Here is a 19,305-nt window from a genome sequence, read left to right on the forward strand (position 1 = left end):
TTATTTTGTTTGTTACATGATTTTTTATATTTTAAAAAATAATTTGAGTCTCGATCATTAATAAATATCTATATATGTTTTATAAAAATTATAATATTAAAATTTATACATCAGCACGAATTTTAGTGGGCAAGTATAAAAAAGGTTATTCTTCGACTATATAAGGGGCAAGTAGCATCTATCTCATTGTCTCCTCTAAAAATATAAGAGTATATAATATTTTAAATGTAACAGATAATATGAAACGAGGGAAGTGTAACTAAAAATTTTTGTGTAGGCCTATCTCATAGCCTCAATATCTATCATATACTCTATTAGTGTCAAAAGTTTAATTTATGATTCTTAATAAAAACATGTGATGGAGTATATATAAAATATTATAAGGTCTTAACCATTTGCTTAAGTTTGTTTTGTATAGGTCTCAACCACCAATTTTGCAATATGATCTTGTTATAGAAGTAATTCTATTTTGTTATTTTTATCATCGTCATTATACAAAGAAAAAGAATATTATTTTTTAGGTCTATCATGACTTTTTTTTTCCATCAATTTATTTTATGATATTTTCACCCTTTCTACAAGTGTATTGGTGCTTTTCTTTACACACATCCAAACTATTTTAATCTATTTTTTGCCATCTCTTTCTCAATACCTAATTTCTAATCTTATTACCCATCTTGATGTGTCCACGATTCCACTTTAACATTAACATCTTTGCTGCGCATCAATTAATACTTTGTTTATTGGTAATTGATTTCTTTGTTTTATTGAAGGATGAATATCGTTCTTTGACGGAGGAGCATCCAACTCGCGATCCAAGTCAAATTTGGTTGGATGCTATAAAAAACGTAGAAAGCGGTTCAAACAAAAAAAACAAAAAAAGCAAAGAGGTATTTGGGGTTGGGTCCGCCTCTCAAATTATTTATCCTCCTGAGCCAACGGATATTCCGTCTTCTCAGCCTGCACAACCTGATTATGATGCCATTATACAACAAAGGTTTGCAGATTTAGAAGCTCGGCAAATGGAGTTCAATAATCAATTATGGGAAGCGATACGAAGAGGAAATGCTCAAACTGCCTATGAGACTCATCAAAGGCTGACTGAACAAATAACAAGAGAACGAGAACTCTTTTTGAAATTCATTGAATCGCATTTCAATTTGAATCAACCCCCTCCTCCACCTCCTCCAACTGAATGATTAAATATATGTAATTTTTGTGACTTTGTAAATAAACTTTAGTTTTATATATAATATTTCCATCTCTTTTATTTTAATTTATTTGTTTTATGTGTATATATTTTTATCTTAATATTATAACTAATATAAAATATATATAAATATAATATATATATATATATATATATATATATATATATATATATATATATATATATATATATATATATATATATATATATATATATATATATATATATATATATATATATATATATATATATATATACACACACAGCGACCAAAAAGCATAAAAATGTGGTCGCTAGCAGCAGGCGACGAAAAGGCTATGAGATTTTGGTCGCCAAGTTGGCGACGAGGCTTTGGTCGCTATTTGGTCGCTGGAACTGGCGAGAACGATGGCGAGGAGATTCTTGTCGCCATGTCAGACACGTTTTTGGCGATGGTCGTCTCGTCGTCCAGTGGTCGCCAACTTTTCCTTAAAAAATGGCGAGGATATGGCGTCCATTTTGGTGTTAGCGACGAACGAAAAGGCGACCACCACGAAGCCCGTCGCCCGCCCGTCGCCAAGGCAACTTTTTGACCATTTAGCTATGAAATGGCGACGATAATGTGTGTCGCCAATTCAATAGTTTTTTGTAGTGTGCTTGCATCTCATGTTCAATAAATTGATCCCGTTAAGTGGCCAACACTAAACCAACTTTGTCCAACTCAATGACTAAATCTAATGTTAATTGGAATCTGAAATGACATGTAAAAGTCTATATAGACATTTAATAATTCGACCAACTAACTTGAACTCAAGAATGACATGATTTTAAGTTAAAAATACTAACAATTTAAATAAATAAATGTTTTAAAAATGAGAAAAGGTATATGAATAACAAAAATTGAAAACATACTATATTGGACTGATCCAGAAAGACAAATATAGAGTAAGTTTCTCGATAGCCATTAAGAATATTGTAAGTAGGCACTTAGAATATTATAGGTACTATTAGGTGGGCATTAAGTATATTGTAAGTAGACATTAAAGATGTCGTAAGTAGGCATTAAAGATATAGTAGGTAGGCTAGTGAGCTAAGTTTCTCAGTAAACATTAAGAATATTGTAAGTAGGCAATTTAAGTACTTTTTCGATGGACATTAAGTATATTGTAAGTAGGCATTAAAAATAATGTGAGTAGACATTAAAAATGTAAATAAGCTTTTTTAAAGTTTATTAGGTAGGGCCTAAGAAACATTTTTTAAAGAAACGGTCTCTCAATAAAGCGGCCCATCCAACACCAACCAAACACTATCTAAGACTAAAAAAAAAGAAAAATCAATACTCATAGAATATGGAATAGAGTATCGACTCTTCATAAGTCATAACATTCCATATACTGAAATTCCCACATAGGTCATATCAAACCACTTTTCCTTGTTGTATTTATCAACAAAATGTATATACAGATTACAGACTTTGAATCTCAGTCACATTTAGTGCTTGCAAAACTTTTGGAGTTGAACCCCACCAACTTTATCTAGATATCTCTCTTTACCAACTTCCACAAATTCATTCTCTTCTCATTTTCATCTTAATTAATATCCTATTTTTCTTGATTTTGTTCCAAAGCTTATTCAAAAACTGAGCTTTATTCAGAATGTCAATAGGTAACATGAATTAAGTTTTATGTTAAATGTATGTTTGTCTGTATTTTCTTTCCTTAAATTTATACATGAGCAATGACGTATTGGCTTCTTGTTCTTTCTAAAATGTTGTTTTTGATGGAATTGGTATTGTTTCAATGTACTGATGTTTTATTAGTTTTGTACATGGGCAATACTATTTTGGCATGTATGTTGTTTAGAACATCCAAATACATGAAACTTAATCTGGGTTGTTTTCAAATTTTGATCTTTGATTGAACTTGCTTACTTTTAATGGAATTTACTCTATCTTTGTGTATGTTATGTAGTAAAAATTATTATTTTCAAAATATTGTTTTTGATGGAATTGTAATTGAATCAATGTAATTTTTGATGCTGTTCTATTGGTTTTGTTCTACAGGCAGTATCAGTGTCACATGATTCACTAATCGGCCTTGCGAATTGCAAATTGAAAAAAGCAAATTATGATCGCTTTTAGGCTATTTTTGAACCATTTTGAGCGAATAGCGAATCCAAAAGACGAAATAACTAGTGAATTATGTTTAACAAGCTTAGGGATACTATTTTAGCATTTAAGTTCACTAGAACATTCAATCCATGAAATTTAATCTGGGTTCTTTTCAAAGTTTGATCTTTGATTGAATTTGCTTACTTACAATGGAATTTAGTATTCTGGCTTCTGGGTCTTTTCAAAATGTTGTTTTTGGTGGAATTGTTATGGTTTCAATGTAATTTGTATGCTATTTGATTAATTTTGTACATGGGCAATATTAGTTTGGCATGTAAGTTCACTAGAACATACAAATACATGAAACTTAATCTGGGTTCTTTTCAAATTTTAGTCTTGATTGAATTTGTTTACTTATGATGGAATATAAGATATGTTTCCTCCTGAAATGTATGTTTTGTAGAGTGTGGTAATGGATTGGAAGATTTTAAAGTATCTCCTTATGAAGAGGCAATGAATGCATTGTCTTCTTTGATCACTACCCGCAGTCGAGCTGAGAAAAGCAATAGTGGAGATCGATTTGATTTGCTATTTGATTATGTTAAGGTTATATTTTGCTTGTTCTGAAGCTTTATTTTCATTCCAATTTACTTTTAAGGTTTAGTGTGTTAATATGTTTGTTGGGTTTTGGTGGGTTGTAGATATTGGAGTTGGAAGAACCGATTTCCAAATTGAAGGTTATTCATGTAGCGGGCACCAAAGGAAAGGTGTGATTTTTCTTTCTTGTTGGTTTAGACAATGGATTTGTTGAATGATCAAATTCGCTATACTGATTGCTTTTCTTCTTATTTGTCAATTGTTTTCATCTCAGGATATTGTTAGCTAAAGATTGATATTTAATAGTGTTTAGCTTACCTGTTTTTGTGCATAGGGTTCAACATGTGTTTTTGCGGAGTCTATATTACGCAATTGTGGCTTTCACACGGGACTTTTTACATCTCCACACCTAATTGACGTCCGGGAAAGATTTCTATTAAATGGGTAAGTAACATTCAATTTAACTTACATGATTCTTTATCGTAGTTCGCATGAACTATTCTAGGGTATTGTCTTGAGTCAACGTTTTAAACTTGTGACTATTGAAATATGGGGAAAATGTTTGCTACTTCTTCCTAATGACCTTTTATATTTCATTCAAGGTCCTTGATGTCATGACCAAATATATTTTTTTTCCTATTTTGATTTAAAATTTCGATTTAACCATGTGATAAGAGGGAAGGAAGGGTATGGGGAGAGATAGAGAGCGGGAAATAAAACATACGAGGAATGTTGCATTCATTTCAAAACATCTATAAATGGGAAATGTTGCGTTTATGTACAATGGAAAGGAAAGTATTTATCGACTTAGTATAATGTAACCACTATAAATTTCACTTATGAATCATTGATTTCTTTTGCAGTTCTCAAATGTGTCAAGAAAAGTTTTTGGCGTACTTTTGGTGGTGTTTTGATAGGCTAAAGGTACATTCCATTTCTTCATGGAGATTATCATGCTCCCCCGATCTTTCTTTTCCTCGAGCTTTGGCTATACTGAAATGTTATTGTTCGTATTTAGATATTGCGTTGTAATGAGTAGGAAGTCCATGTCGCAATTAGGGGTGTGGTTCATCAAATGGAATGAAACGAACGTATGATTGTTAAATGAGAATTTCATGGATAGACAAGTAGTCTAGTGCAATTGTTTTTTTGATATTAATTTCTTCGATTCCTTACGCAGGAAAAAACCACTGATGAAATACCAATGCCTACTTATTTCCGCTTCTTAGCTCTTCTTGCCTTCAAGATATTTTGTGCCGAGCAGGTTGGTTTTGTCGATCTCTTACATCTGTTCGTATTGCTGTCTTGATTTTGATAGCTGAGAAACTGAGTTTTTCTGAAAATTCTAGCCGAATATGGCAGGTCGATGTAGCTATCATGGAGGTTGGACTCGGAGGAAAATATGACGCAACAAATGTGGTGAGTTATGTTTGAATCGTCTCATGTACATATGTCTTTTTAATGTGGAGGATAGCAATTTTTAGCATTCGTTCTCTCATTTTCAGGTACAAACACCAATCGTCTGCTGTATATCCTCCCTTGGGTATGATCACATGGAAATTCTCGGTTAGTGATTCTTAAGTAAGACAGTTACGTTTTATGATTAAACTTTCATTACTATTGTAATGTCATGATAAATGTCGTGAAATTTGCACTACAAATCATTCCCATTAACACCAATTGGTACCATTAACCAAATATACGTTAAAGTAGAATGAGCATTGTTTCTGTTAATTTTCCTTTTGAATTTCATAAAAGAACGGTTTGCTTTATTGCTTGTTAGAAATTTCACGAAATTATAGTAGATTGTGGAATATACGAGGATGAAATATGTAGGAATACGGAAGACATAGATGTCTTTTGAAATCGAGATAGACAACGATCAAGAAGTTGTGCTTGAAGCTTCATTATAAGTGTTCACATTGTTGGGTTTAATTAAATTGCATCTTCTTACACTATGCTTTCGGGATATACAATCACCTTCGGCAATTTCAATAGATTTTTGTTATACTTTTTTTGTCGCAGATCATGAATTCTTGTCCCTTATCTTATCAAGGTTTTCTTGTTTGATTATGTTGTAGGAAACACTCTTGGACAAATAGCTGGAGAAAAAGCTGGCATTTTTAAGGTGTCCTAGATGTTTCTTCTGATTCCGAATTTAGACATATTTTTTTATACCTTTCGGGACACTCGATTCGAGAAGAGAAGTGCTAAGGCTGCTTTTGGGGCAAGGGAGGTGGGCCCATGCTTTTCTGTAATAACTTTTAGCTTCATTGCAGGAAGGTATTCCTGCATTTACTGTGCCACAACCTGAGGAGGCAATGGTAGTGCTCGAGGAGAAGGCCTCGAAATTGAATGTGAGTTGAAGTTCGAGTTTAAGATAATTTCATTCTTGTTCATTTTTGTTTATTCTTTTGTACTTTGAGTATCCAAAAGGTTCGTCTTCTCAGAACTCGGGTGTATATAATAACAGGTTTTAAAAATAATCACATACGAATAAAAACAAATGCACGTCAAGAACTAATACAACATATGAAAACCACCGATGAATTTAGTAAGTTGGTGAATATACGCTAGAAATTCTAAACTTTTTCGTAAATGTGAACCAACATCTGATCTCTAATTCACATTTTTTTTTTCTCAATTTAATCTACCGAGTATTCTAATATTGCCACTCCGATGTGAAAATCCTGACTCCGTCACTTTTTGGTCCTTGCTTCAGGGGAAGGGAAGTCCACAACTCCATATTTGAGTGATTTCAGTCACTATTCAGTGTCTATAGAGTATTAGAATTAGATGAAGTCCACTAGTTTTAAGATTTTGATGCCTCTTAACAAAACAACGTTTTTTGTCTCTTGTAAACTTTGATACTTTGGTGGCTATAATTCGCGAAAAATAAACATTAAGGCTGTAATTCGCAAGTTAAACTTTAAGGCTGTAATTCGCAAATTATTCTTTCTGCAATGGACATGTTTCCATTGTTAATTAGCACAATGTTCCTGTAATTCTTTAAACACAGCTACTACAAATAGGTGATGGTTCTTATGGTGGATGATTGATCCAAAAAAATGTATGGCAGGTTAATCTTCAAGTAGTATCAGCATTAGATCCTAACATGCTAGATGGTGGTCAGCTTGGACTTGATGGTGAGCACCAATTCTTAAATGCCGGTCTTGCAGTCGCGCTGTGCTCCACTTGGCTTCAAAGGACCGGACATGTTGAAATCCCATACCATATAAACACCGTATGTCTAATTAATAATAGATTTTGTATTTACATATATTTGTTCTTGTTCATGTAGCGGACCTACTATTACATGATTCACTAATCTCCTTGCGAATCACGAATCAAAAAAGCGAATTATAGTCGGTTTTGGGCTATTTTATGGTCATTTAAAGCAAACCGCGAAATTCAAAAAGCGAATTAACTACCGAATTATATTCCATTGCGGATCTTATATTGTTGGGAGTAAGGCTTTGGTATCGTTTAATACTAAGTAAACCTCCCCTTTTTCCTCGGTTGTGTGTGCATAAGACCTCCTTGCCCGAGCAATTTATCAAGGGGTTGACAAGTGCTAGTCTACAAGGAAGAGCCCAAATTGTCCCAGATCAATACATAAACGCTGAAGGTTCGGGAAATTTGGTGTTCTATCTAGATGGAGCCCATAGTCCAGAAAGCATGGATGTTTGCGGAAGATGGTTTTCACATCTCAGCAAAGACGATGAGCAGCCAGGGAACTATGCAGAGCATCTGCCTTCTAATTCTTCGACTTTGTCTCTTGAAATGGGACGCGGTTTTCACAATTCTGCTATGAGGAATTGCTCAAATCAGGTAACGGGTGTAAATTTTTACCTGTCAGGCTTAAAAGAATACGACTCTTCATACTTTAGTTGCTAATATATTGTTTTCGGCTGCACGAAATAATTTCCGACCTGTACAATCTGCCGGATACAAGTTGGGTCGGACCCAAACAAAAATGTGCACGAACTATTGAAAACTAATACGCTACCTGATGAACGCGCAGATATTGCTTTTCAACTGTATGTCTGTACGGGACCCTCATTTGCTTCTACCTCGCTTGATGAAAGCTTGCGCAAGTTACGGTAAAAGTCTGAGCCTTTTACCATACATATTACCCGGGTGTTGATTTGCTTGCTAGAGTATCTGATCGTAAAACGCTAGATGATTGCAAAAGGTTTTTTACATTGCTTTACCTGTCTGAAAATTGTAGCATCATTTGGTTTTGGAATTTGGTTCGACTTATAATTGCGGTTGGATTCTTAAGATCATACAAAATCATCACTTTGTTCAGTTACATGACATTGCAATTCATGTAGTTGATTCTGCACTTATACGTGCTGAACATATTTGCTGGTTGGATTTCGGTGAATACCGTTCACGATGAAGCCATAGATTTATAGTTTTTTGGTTTAGGATTATAATGGACTATAACGATGTTTCAGTTGTATATAATTGTTGTTTATGTGAATATTAGGGATGATGTTTGGCCTCAAGTTTTAATAGGAAGCAATCTTTTTGTTATTACGAGGGCAAGGTTGTTTACATCCAACCATCCAAACTCCGCCATAAGAAGGAGCTTAAATGGGAGTTACTTAATGGCGTTAGAATTTAGGATGATGGAGTGTTGTATTCTTAGCCCTTAAGAGACGACTGGCTAGTACAGCACTGAATTTTTATTTTGATGAGCAGGAGTGCAATTCAAACAGGCGCTCTTCGTTCCAAATATGTCGGTGTATAACAAGGTCATCACTAATTTGCCACAACCGACCACACGAGTCGATTTTTCATGGCAATTGACTCTCCAGAAAGTATGGGAAAATCTAATTAATGCGGAAAAAGGTATGATCACCCTCATATTCTTCATCGATTACCTGATTTTGCGTTGTTAGTTGCTACTCACTTCTCTTGCCTTTCGCTGAACAATCCTTCACGGACAACATTTCGACGAGTAAGATAATGCAAATCAAAATAGCACTCTCAATGCGGGAAATTATTTTTGAGTGTTACGAGTTTTTTTATGTGAGAAATTTGAATTGTAGGTGGACATGCCAAGGATTCAGGCATCAGCTTTGAAGACGCGCATGATGAATCAGAGAACGGTATTATTAGCGGTACAAACAGCAAAGTCTTTCGGACACTTCCCTTGGCCATAAAATGGCTGAGAGATATTGCTCGGCAAAATCAGTCGATTCGTGTTCAGGTAAAAAGCAAGTTTTCTTGTTTAAGCTTCGTTCATTGTCTGCTCTCAAGATCAAAATTTTTAACTCTTACACGAAAATGAAATTCTGTTAGGTCCTTGTAACGGGTTCTTTGCATTTGATTGGGGATGTTTTAAGATTGATAAGGAAATGAAGTACCGATAAGGAGTCTTGGTGATAAAAGGTCTACTTTTTGGGCACAATAAGAAGATGAAGGAAGCCTTTGAAGATTGTTGATACATTTTCAAAAGCAGTTATTTAACTCGTTCCTTAACAAGAAACGACGAATTAAACGTGATCGTTTGTAGAAATTGAGTAGATACAACTCATACAAGCCCACAATCCACAAGAGAAGAAAACGGAAATGGAAAAGGGTTGAATTTCAAGTTCTCTTCCATTGTTACCAAAGATCTTTCACGATGATATAGTTCTTTTATGTAGTCGTTCAAGATTAGGGCATTGGCATTATTATTGTTCCATTGCTAACACTTTATTTCTCCTATTGCAATGTTGTAAACATGCTCTCAAACTCGGAGTTCAATTCAGCAATTCTTATAATTTTTTCCAAAACAAATTGTCGACGTTCTTGATCGAGTATTATAATGGGCTAACGGCTTCATGGCCTTGAATAATGTCGTGAAAAGTAAAATTTTTCAGAGTAAATTTGAAACTAGTTGTTCAATCCGGTTTACCAACAATTTGCTCGTAGCTTTGGTTCAATTCATAGTTTTGAATTTTGATCATGAATCTGGAACAGGTAGATCCTATAGGTGAAATTCGTATTGATTGTCACATAAACCAATCTTCTCTCGATCTCTTGCAACATTCGGTTTCATACGAAAGGCCATGGGCTTAAATGCCTCGATAAACAGCAATCAAGGGCAGAACACTGAACAGTTGGCAGTCGTATCAAGCTAACATCAATATACTCATTGCACATTAGTGTGAAATTGTGAATTTGCCGGACCACTGAATTGACCTACTCGAATTACACAAGGTTTTCAATAATAGTAGCAACATATCAAAGGGATAGAAACGGAAAAAAGGATAGATGAATATAACTACGAGCTAACAAATGTACAAGAAATGAATCGCCGTTTAGGCATCATTAATCACGGAGTTAAGCCTACGTAGGTATCTATTATTTTTACGTCACATTACATCTGCATCTTCACGAGCCAGAACCCTCAATTATCGAGCACAGTTGCTGAAGGAGATGTAACAACTAGTCTTGACCCGATAGCCATCAACTCTTACCCACAACTTCATGCAAGTTCACCCATCAACTAGAAAGTTAAGGAAGACAAGTCAGTACTGAAATTTTATCAAGAGTAATAAGTGAAACGTAAAAGATAATTAGTGAATAATTGAGCCTAGGTTTGATCAAAAAATAAGCGATATTAGTAAAGAACAATAAAGCCGAATGATAATGAGAAGCTCAAGGTAGAGCAGGAAAGACAACTACCTCTTAAACCAAAGGTACTCTATGATGCAAGATTCATAAATCACATTTTTGTTGACATCAAAAATTTATTCTTCTTTTCTGCTGGCTTGAGAATCTGAAAAGAGCACATCAGGTTATCATCGACACTCATCAATGCTCCAGCATTATCAAATTCACCACAGTAGTTTGGGGCAGAGAATATGGTGACCAACTGCCGATCTGCGAAAAATTCATACCCATCTTCTACCACCTACAGCAAGTCGAAGTTATTATAAAAAAAAGTACTTCATCACTTGTAAAGCAGCTCGAAAAAAAAAGGTGGAGAACCTGATGTGCACGGCAGACCAGGTCTAAATCATGCTTTGTCAAGAACTCAGCCACCTTTTCAGCACTAAAGGTGTATGAAACTCCTCTATCATTCATCTCCCATCCTCCCTTCACATCATGACCAGGATCTGCCCAAAGCAAATCACAAAGCAGACCAGTATCAGGCACTGCAGTCGGACGGGGTAAATTTCTAATTTGGTCCATGTTTTGCAAGTCTGGAGAAAGTCCACCATGCATGCACAATATTTTATCATCTATTATAGCAGCAACAGGAAGACAATTGAAGCAATCTGTAAAGGTCTTCCAAAGTCTCACGTTAAATCGTCTCTTGCATTCATCATAAAATCCATAAATCCGATTAATGGAAGCACACTCATGATTTCCTCTAAGAAGAAAAAAGTTCTCAGGATACTTGATCTTGTAGGCAAGCAGAAGACATATTGTCTCGAGACTTTGTCTGCCACGATCCACATAGTCACCCAGAAATAGATAATTTGCTTGAGGAGGAAAACCACCATACTCAAAGAGCCTTAACAAATCATTATACTGCCCATGAATATCACCTGAAATACAAATATACAAAATCTTAGAAGACAATATTGAAGTGACTAATTTATAGCCTGGATACTTGATTGCGTAAATAGTATCTCAAACAAGGATAAGAAACCAGCTCGGCATTGATTAGAAGTCTCACAAAATAACAATAGTGTTCCTTGATCTTCTCTGAACCACTACGGAATGCAGTACAGACTCATGAATGCAAGTCATCCTCGGTTTGTTTTCGATTTATCACGTAAGTTCTATCGTACAAAGTTTTATATCAATTCATCATAAATAGCTATTTAGTTCTCTGAAAAATGTAATTAGAAATTTAAACACAATTAATCATGGATAAAAGGACACGTTCATATCTATAAATTCCTAAAATACTCTGACTCTTCGTAAAGTAACAAGTAATAATTAAGGTTTCAAAATAGCCAAAGGTAACAATTTCCAAAGTACTTGAAACTTCAGAAGTTAAGAGACATTCACATTATTAAAATACAGCCGTCAAATATCACGTGGTTTTTCACTTTCATTTTAACACCATCACCTTCTAGCCCCTGGGATAGAGAAAAAAAGGAAAAGATCAAAACTTGAAAACATGAATTACTCGTGTGCGGGTCACAAAGCCTCACTATGGCCAAAGAAGTTTAGCTGACAACAATGGTAATCAATTCAGCATAAGGGGATTTCACATCAAATGGTTTGAATTGTACTTCTTAACAAAAGCCCCAGTCCTTACAAAAATGAGGTACCTTTTACACGCACTTTACGAATGTAGAAATTATTTCACAAACATAAAAGGACTCTTAAATTACTATCACCTAATAATTAATCTTTCAAAAAGAGATGGAAAGAAATCACCAAGAACTTAGCAAGCCAAGTCCGCGCATCATAACAAATTAGAATGCAAAAGACACAAAATTTAAAGGTGAACTCGGGCTTCGTTGGGGGACAAGCAAATAAGAAAACATTGAACATATCCTGAAAGTATAAGAGCCTACATCAAGCTTAATTACAAAAAATAATATTAAAAAACGACTGCGATCAAAGCATCTAAAGAATGGAAACTTGAAAATATCACCCTAATTTCAAACCTACCTGTTCTTTCCCAAAAGTGGCAACATGAGGGTAACAACAAATGTATAGCAGAAAGCTTTTTCCCAAAAACTTAAGCACGAAACCAACCATACACCTCAAGTCACATGTTTAAGAATTCTTCGATAAAAGGAATCTTGTACAGCTTTCAGATCTTTAATTATGTGGGATACTCTTCAAAAAATGGAACTCTAATCCCATCACAGTATTCACCCAAATCAAGGGTGAAAAAGGAGTTAAGAATGTAAGAACAAATACATGTAACCTCTTTTCAAAAGACAATTACATTATGATAACTACTTGCAAGTCCTAAAAATTCTGACGAACTTTAGATAATGTATTTTATTAGACCAGACAGAAGAAACACAAACAGAAAGAATTGCATGTTTCACAATACACGGAAGAAATACCTCAACCAAAAAAGTAAACACAACCGAAAGCTCAAGTCTTAAGAGCTCAAGTCACGGGTTTAAGGTTTCTTCTAAAATAAAAGAATCCTGTCTGTTAGGTGGAAGCAGTAGAAGAAACAAGTCGTCAAGGTGTCACATGATTCGCATCTCCTCGCGAATCACGGATAGAAAAAAGAGACTTATGGTCGATTTTGGGTTATTTTGAGTGAATAGCAAATTCAAAAAGCTGAGGATTTATGTTACACTAGTTCATCAATAGAACTCTGAAAGATAGTCTAGGTAGTTTCTCTAGGTAGTTTCCCTGGAATCTCCAATTGAAAGTTGTACGTTATAATCTTCAAATATACTACCATCAAAAAGCAATCACCCAAAACAAAGGTTGACGGAGAGTTAGCGTAAGCACGGTGAACCAATTATTGGACTATTCAAAACTTTGAAACATCACAAACCAATTTCATATTTGTACAGCGACATCTACCGACATTATTATAAAATGTTCTAAAATCTAAAATTTGACTCTTCACTCTATATAAAAATGATCCCTGCCCTGCCTAATTCTAGTGGAAAAAAAAAAAAAACCTTAATATGAAGGTAGGGATTAAGAAGATTTGTAAAAAGAAGATATAAAGAAAATTTTATTCAAATAAATAATGCAGGAACATGCTCTTTTATGACAAGACCAGAGCCCCAATATGACCATCCTCACTTTTGTTTTGGTTAGTGCTATATAATTGTCCTAACAATCATGTGGCTCTTTCCACATTGCAAGTGCACAATCGTTTCAGATTTTATATCTTGCCCATCTATTAAACTCCTTAACTACTATCTCCTTACTAACTTATTTTTCTATATTTTCAATTTTGAGAAGTATCCCATAAGTTCCTACATTTTTAAAGTAGCAATGCGACTATTTCTATTTTCATCTCATACACAAACTTACTCTTTTCATCTCACCCATATGCTTTTAATACATGTTTTTGTCCTTTTCTCTTATTTATTTCCCATTACAGTGAAATACACAACAAAAGAAAAATGTAGCAATTTTAATAAGATGAACTACAAAGCAATGATGTGAATAGTTGTGCAATGATACATTACTACCGGTGAAAGAACCCCCAATCAAATCCATAAAAACAAATTGATTCCAATTTTTCTTCAAGGTCTAATACCATCCATACTTTTGCACCACTCTTTTCTAGAAAAATTGAAACAATCTAATCCAATAACATAGCATAGAAAATTGCAACTTGCCAGTTGCCACAAAGATTCCACCTTCATCCTGAAGAGAAAAGGGAGGTGAACATTAAATGGTTACAGGACAAAAAGATCAATAAGGTTCCAAAAGACTACTCTCTACGATAGGGCCTTCACCTGTCCTACCTCAAGAGCACCGTCCCATCAACCTACATTTGATCCATCTTCAAGGCAAGTGTATTCAAACCCTTTGAACCAACTACTGCAAAATTCCAATAGTGCACCATTTCCACAACATCTTCTGGGTCTCTAAAAGGAATCCTCAGCCCGATTCAAAGTCCCCTTCTATCTAAACGCATAAAACTGTTCCAACAAATTGCTCGACTTTTCCAGTCAACTTAGCACACCTAATAACCGTATCATCTCAATGCCACAAAGCTAAGGTACATTCCACCAGCAAGGGAAAAAAACCCTAATAAACACCAACATTTAAATTCATAGACTCTCCAGTCTACACTATCTAACCAGTCTCTTGGGATAAAAACTAGAACATACACCAGCATTTTCTCTATAAAATCAAATACTAAAATGCTTCAATATTTCATAAATAATAGAAAAAAAGTAAAATTTCAAATGGATTAATTTACAAAATCAAACATTAATAAACTAAGTTATTTACAGTATTTCCACACCAAAATAACCTAAAAAGGGGAGGAAAAAAAAACGATACCGCAAATCTTGATTGGGGCATGAAGTTCAAGAAGAATAGGCTGCTGAAGAAAAACTTCACGAGAAGTAAGACAAAGTTGTCGGATCTCCGATTCAGATAACTGAACTTGTTTACCAGGACGAGCAAGACGAACCTCCAAAAGTCGTCTTATTATGTCGTCTAATACTACTGGGTCCATAGAATGAGTTTGATTACCACCTTGCGTCGCCATTGTTAATGGAAAATTAAAGGTAAAAACCCAAACTTTTGAAAAAAAAAAAGGGGGGACAGTGAATGAGAGAGAAAGAACAGAATTTGCTGCACTCTCAGAATCCTTCCTCGCTCGAGCGAAGAGAATAAAAGAGGGCAAGTTTAGGCTGTCTTGTTCAACTTTTATAGTTGAAGTGTTCGTGGGATGTAGCCATGTAGGGGTGCCTCTCTTAGTGTCGGATCTAGGATTGAAAAAAAGCATTAGTAGTATCAGTACGCAGAGTATAAAAAAGGTATTTAATGAAATTACGATTTTGCCCCTAATTTAAAATTTGTTTAACAAATGTAAATCTCATTTAATAACACTATTATCACTTAGAAAACATTAAATTTAAAGTTTAAACATAATCCCGAACATTTTTATCGCGACCCTATATATATTGAATTTTCAGTAGCGCCCTTGCATGATATACGAATTCAAACACGATACTATCTCTCTAAAATCTCTCTAAAAACGTTCTTTGATTTTAAAAAGGCTGATTTCTGAAATCGATTTATTATGGCTAACTAAAGCGACTATAAATCAGATCGGGTACGTACTTAAAACGATCTGAATGGGTTTTTTTTTTAAAAAAAAAGTAGGAGTCGCACAAAACGTGCGAGTGGACCACGGAGGAGTTGCACAAAACGTGAATGGAATTCAATATGTATAGAATTGATGTAAATTAATATAAGCATTAATGTAAATTAATTTAACTATAATGTAAAGAACATTGATGTAAATAAATATTAGCATTGATGTAAATTATTTTTCAATTACAAAAACCAACAGTCTATAAAGGGTCATGCCCCTTAAAAGCTTATCATTCGACAAATAAATCTCTAATATCAGAATCGTATACATCTAAAACATGTCTTTCTCGGGTGGTCATTTCCGCAACAGGAGGTAGTCTCACCAATGAAGCGACTCGACTCGGCCATTCATTTTGAAACTGTAAAAAAAAAAAAGAAAGAAAAAGGGTGTGAATAAGATATTAAACAACATCTAAATAACACAAACACATAATAGAAAACAAATAAATTAAAAAAACTAACGTATTCCGCTCTGCTTTCAGCTGGACCAAAATCGGAACTCGATCCTTCGCCGGGGAGGACGTATGGGTGGGAGGACACTCTGAACCAGTCAAAGTAACTAGGATCAGCCTCTGATGGAACAGATGCCCGATGAAGTGCCTGATCACCAAGGCGGCCACAATAGGGGAACCTACACCGTGCCTCCGTGTAAATAGGCGGAGAAGCAAAGGTCACGAAATAGGTACCGTGTGCTGGTCATATAGCTTGGGTTGGTCTGATAGGGGGGAGGGGAATAGCCTGCACAAAGCCGACATGTCGCACTGTCCTCTCCGGCAAATACACCTCGACGGTATCAAAGCAAGTGATACCCCCGATGTAGGTGGTGCGTGGGTGCTCATTTAACATTGTCCTTAGAGAAGTCATGTACGCAGTCCATTCCACCTGCATACAAGAAAAATCAACATATACAAATAATCTATAAATTAAAATAACATGAATAACAAAGTGTGATGTGATGTACAATACTTGAGTTTCCGTCATGGAGTCCAATATACTCCTACAGTCTCTCAGCTTGTTGATCTCACGACCTGGCTTGGGCGTGGACCACATCTCCGCCCTAGTTTTATTAGGCACATTTGCTTGACGAGGATGAGGGCGGAAGGACGGAAAGTACTCGTAAATCCATGTCTGAAGTAATGTCAAGCAACCAGCAATGGTCTTGCAACCAACCCTAGACGTCATTCCCAGTTGCCGATACAAGTAGGCCAGCGTCACCGCACCCCAGGCGATCTCATCCTAATCGATGTTGACGGTTAGTATCGGGTGAGGTCGCATGCCGGTTCTGATCTTATCCGCCAGCAGTGTGAGCCGATAATAGCGATGTAATAGGCTGTCGATTGGGTCTCCATAGCCTGGGACCGGTGGCACAACTACATAACTTCAGCAACGTCGATGCCACCGCTGGTGAATATCCCTTTCCGCTGTAGCTCGGACATGGGTTCCCGAAACAGACCAGCAATAGCGCCCTTCCACTCCCCCTCACCAGGTTCAGCTGGTAGTGAACCTTCAATACCTATGCCCAATATGCGTTGCACGTTGTGCAACATAATCGTCATCTCCCCCCATGGCATGTGGAAGGTGTTCGTATCCGGCTACCACCTCTCCATGAACACCAATATCAAATCACATTCAATGTGCTGGTGCATAATGTAGGGTAGTCGGCCAAGGGGAGTGGCAGGTAGAACATCATAAAGCGCATCAGACATATCCCCGCAGTCTAATGATCGCCTCCAACGGCACTCCAGAACCGGAGGCGTACGCTCAGAGTCGTCAAAAATAACTTTAGCTATGTGCCAGCCATAAATGGGTATCAGGCGCGTATCTGTGGGCCCCCCGGGCTGGGGCGATGTGACCAACTAGTCCGTTCCAGCGGGCTGTGAGCGCTTGCTCCCCCGTGGTGGCTCATCATCAACGTGACTACGTCCGGCATGTTCAGATGCGCCTGCAGAACTACAGGCGGCACGTGTGAATTTACCGTCAACCCCGCGGACAACAGTCCAATCCACTGGGCGACCAACAGCGCCTTGGTACTCAACATCATCATCATCATCATCACTAGAAACCCCCCAACTACACTGGACGCTAGCCTGGTCATCAAACCGAGTGCGCACATGGTGCAGCGTACTCGACCGTTGGGCCTCACTGTGTCTAACAGCTTCTTCCTGCCTAGCCCTCCTAGCAGAACTCGTTACCCCCCTCTCATGAGTGTTCCCTCTGAGTAGGGTAGGCCTAGAACTATAACAATAACAATAATAACAACAACATCACCAACAAAAATAATATTTAAAGAAAAAATAAAAGTTAATAATAATAATAATAATAACAATAATAATAATAATAATAATTATTATTATCACAATAATAATAATACTAATAATAATAATAATAATAATAATAATAATAATAATAATAATAATAATAATAATAATAATAATAATAATAATCACAATAATAATAATAATAATAATAATAATAATAATAATAATAATAATAATAATAATAATAACAATAATAACAATAATAACAATAATAACAATAATAATAATAATAATAATAATAAGTATATTATTTATAAAAAAAGGAAAAAATAAAAAAATAAAAAAAAAGTGAGTCGCACGCGACTTGGCCACGGGTCAGTTGCGTGCAACTTACCTCTTTTTCCTTTTTTTTAAAAAAAATAATACAATTTGAATAAAAATTACCTTGATTATTTGTTTGCGGATTGAATTCCTTAGCTTTTGCTCCAAAAATTTTATGTTGTAATTTTGTTTTTTAAGTGTGATAAAGGTGTTATTTAGTGAGGTTAGAGAAATTTTAAGTCCAGGGGTAAAATCATAATTTCATTAAGAGGATGGCGATAAAATAAAAAGGGTGAACAATGTTTAAGGATTGTGTATTAAAATTGACGTTGATATAAAAAATTAAATAATATATATACATTTATAAAATCACACAAAATAAAATAATATATAAAATTAATCTTAATATCTCTAAATATGTATTATAAAAATTTTTTAAATTATATAATAAAAAGTGTTGTGAATGGGCTATGGTAGTTGGTGAAGAACAATTACAAACAAGTGCAAAGAAACCAACCAAAAACAGAGCACAACAATAGTAAACAAAGACACAAACTTTATGATGTATCTATGGATATCTCCCCCTCAAACGAAGCTTACTTTCATTAATATACTCAATAATACATTAATGACAAGTTACACAAACTTTAAAAACAACCTCTCAAAGCAAAGACCTCACCTTTAATGGTGGTCTCACACAAACACTCTAATAAAATGAAGAACTCTCTTGGTTGTGACCCTAGTTGCTTCTAGTGTATTATTATCACTCTCCTCCTCCTATGATGTTCTAAAGCTCCTTATATAGCCATACAAAATATTAGAAAACCCTAGGACAAAAGGACTTAAAGCCCAAAACATTCCCGCACAAAAACAAAATTATTGCTGACGAGGAGCTGACTCTCGCTTGATCGAGCGGTAATTTAGAGCTCATTGGATTGTTGATGCTGCCTGGCTCGACCGACGTATTGTGCTCGACCAAACGGGCAAGCCTCCTTTGGCACTCCCTTGTAATCATCAAAGCATACCAAGTATTCCACCTTGAT

At 35.4% G+C, this 19,305-nt stretch overlaps 2 protein-coding genes across 2 annotated transcripts; one reads left to right on the top strand and one right to left on the bottom strand.

The window, feature by feature from the left end:
• The first annotated feature begins 2,621 nt into the window (after window positions 1-2,621).
• LOC130802964 (folylpolyglutamate synthase-like) lies at window positions 2,622-9,689 on the top strand. Its single transcript, XM_057667098.1, has 16 exons — window positions 2,622-2,854; window positions 3,763-3,905; window positions 4,001-4,066; window positions 4,231-4,340; window positions 4,760-4,820; window positions 5,077-5,160; window positions 5,259-5,315; window positions 5,402-5,462; window positions 5,978-6,024; window positions 6,176-6,253; window positions 6,976-7,140; window positions 7,431-7,727; window positions 7,921-7,999; window positions 8,607-8,756; window positions 8,957-9,117; window positions 9,210-9,689. Exons 1-16 carry the CDS (start codon window positions 2,845-2,847, stop codon window positions 9,267-9,269), a joined length of 1,629 nt encoding a protein of 542 aa, XP_057523081.1. The 5' UTR covers window positions 2,622-2,844; the 3' UTR covers window positions 9,270-9,689.
• Window positions 9,690-9,802: 113 nt separating this feature from the next.
• Window positions 9,803-15,291, bottom strand: LOC130802965 (serine/threonine-protein phosphatase PP1 isozyme 4-like). The gene is made up of 4 exons (XM_057667099.1): window positions 14,862-15,291; window positions 10,887-11,449; window positions 10,581-10,809; window positions 9,803-10,401 (listed from the first exon to the last, which is right to left on the bottom strand). The coding sequence occupies exons 1-3, from the start codon at window positions 15,070-15,072 to the stop codon at window positions 10,621-10,623; spliced, it is 963 nt and encodes a 320-aa protein (XP_057523082.1). The 5' UTR covers window positions 15,073-15,291; the 3' UTR covers window positions 9,803-10,401; window positions 10,581-10,620.
• Window positions 15,292-19,305: the final 4,014 nt, after the last annotated feature.

The sequence above is a fragment of the Amaranthus tricolor genome, chromosome 16 (assembly GCF_026212465.1).
Source record: "Amaranthus tricolor cultivar Red isolate AtriRed21 chromosome 16, ASM2621246v1, whole genome shotgun sequence".
Classification (NCBI taxonomy): Eukaryota; Viridiplantae; Streptophyta; class Magnoliopsida; order Caryophyllales; family Amaranthaceae; genus Amaranthus; species Amaranthus tricolor.

Excerpts from the sequence above, each read along its gene's own strand:
- LOC130802965 (XM_057667099.1), bottom strand. The coding sequence starts at position 15,072 with ATGGCGACGCAAGGTGGTAATCAAACTCATTCTATGGACCCAGTAGTA. Across the intron at positions 11,450-14,861 it reads TGCCCCAATCAAGATTTGCG|GTGATATTCATGGGCAGTAT; the intron begins GTATCGTTTTTT and ends TTTGTATTTCAG. Across the intron at positions 10,810-10,886 it reads TGGTCTGCCGTGCACATCAG|GTGGTAGAAGATGGGTATGA; the intron begins GTTCTCCACCTT and ends GACTTGCTGTAG.
- LOC130802964 (XM_057667098.1), top strand. Across the intron at positions 4,341-4,759 it reads GAAAGATTTCTATTAAATGG|TTCTCAAATGTGTCAAGAAA; the intron begins GTAAGTAACATT and ends TTTCTTTTGCAG. Across the intron at positions 8,757-8,956 it reads TCTAATTAATGCGGAAAAAG|GTGGACATGCCAAGGATTCA; the intron begins GTATGATCACCC and ends TTTGAATTGTAG.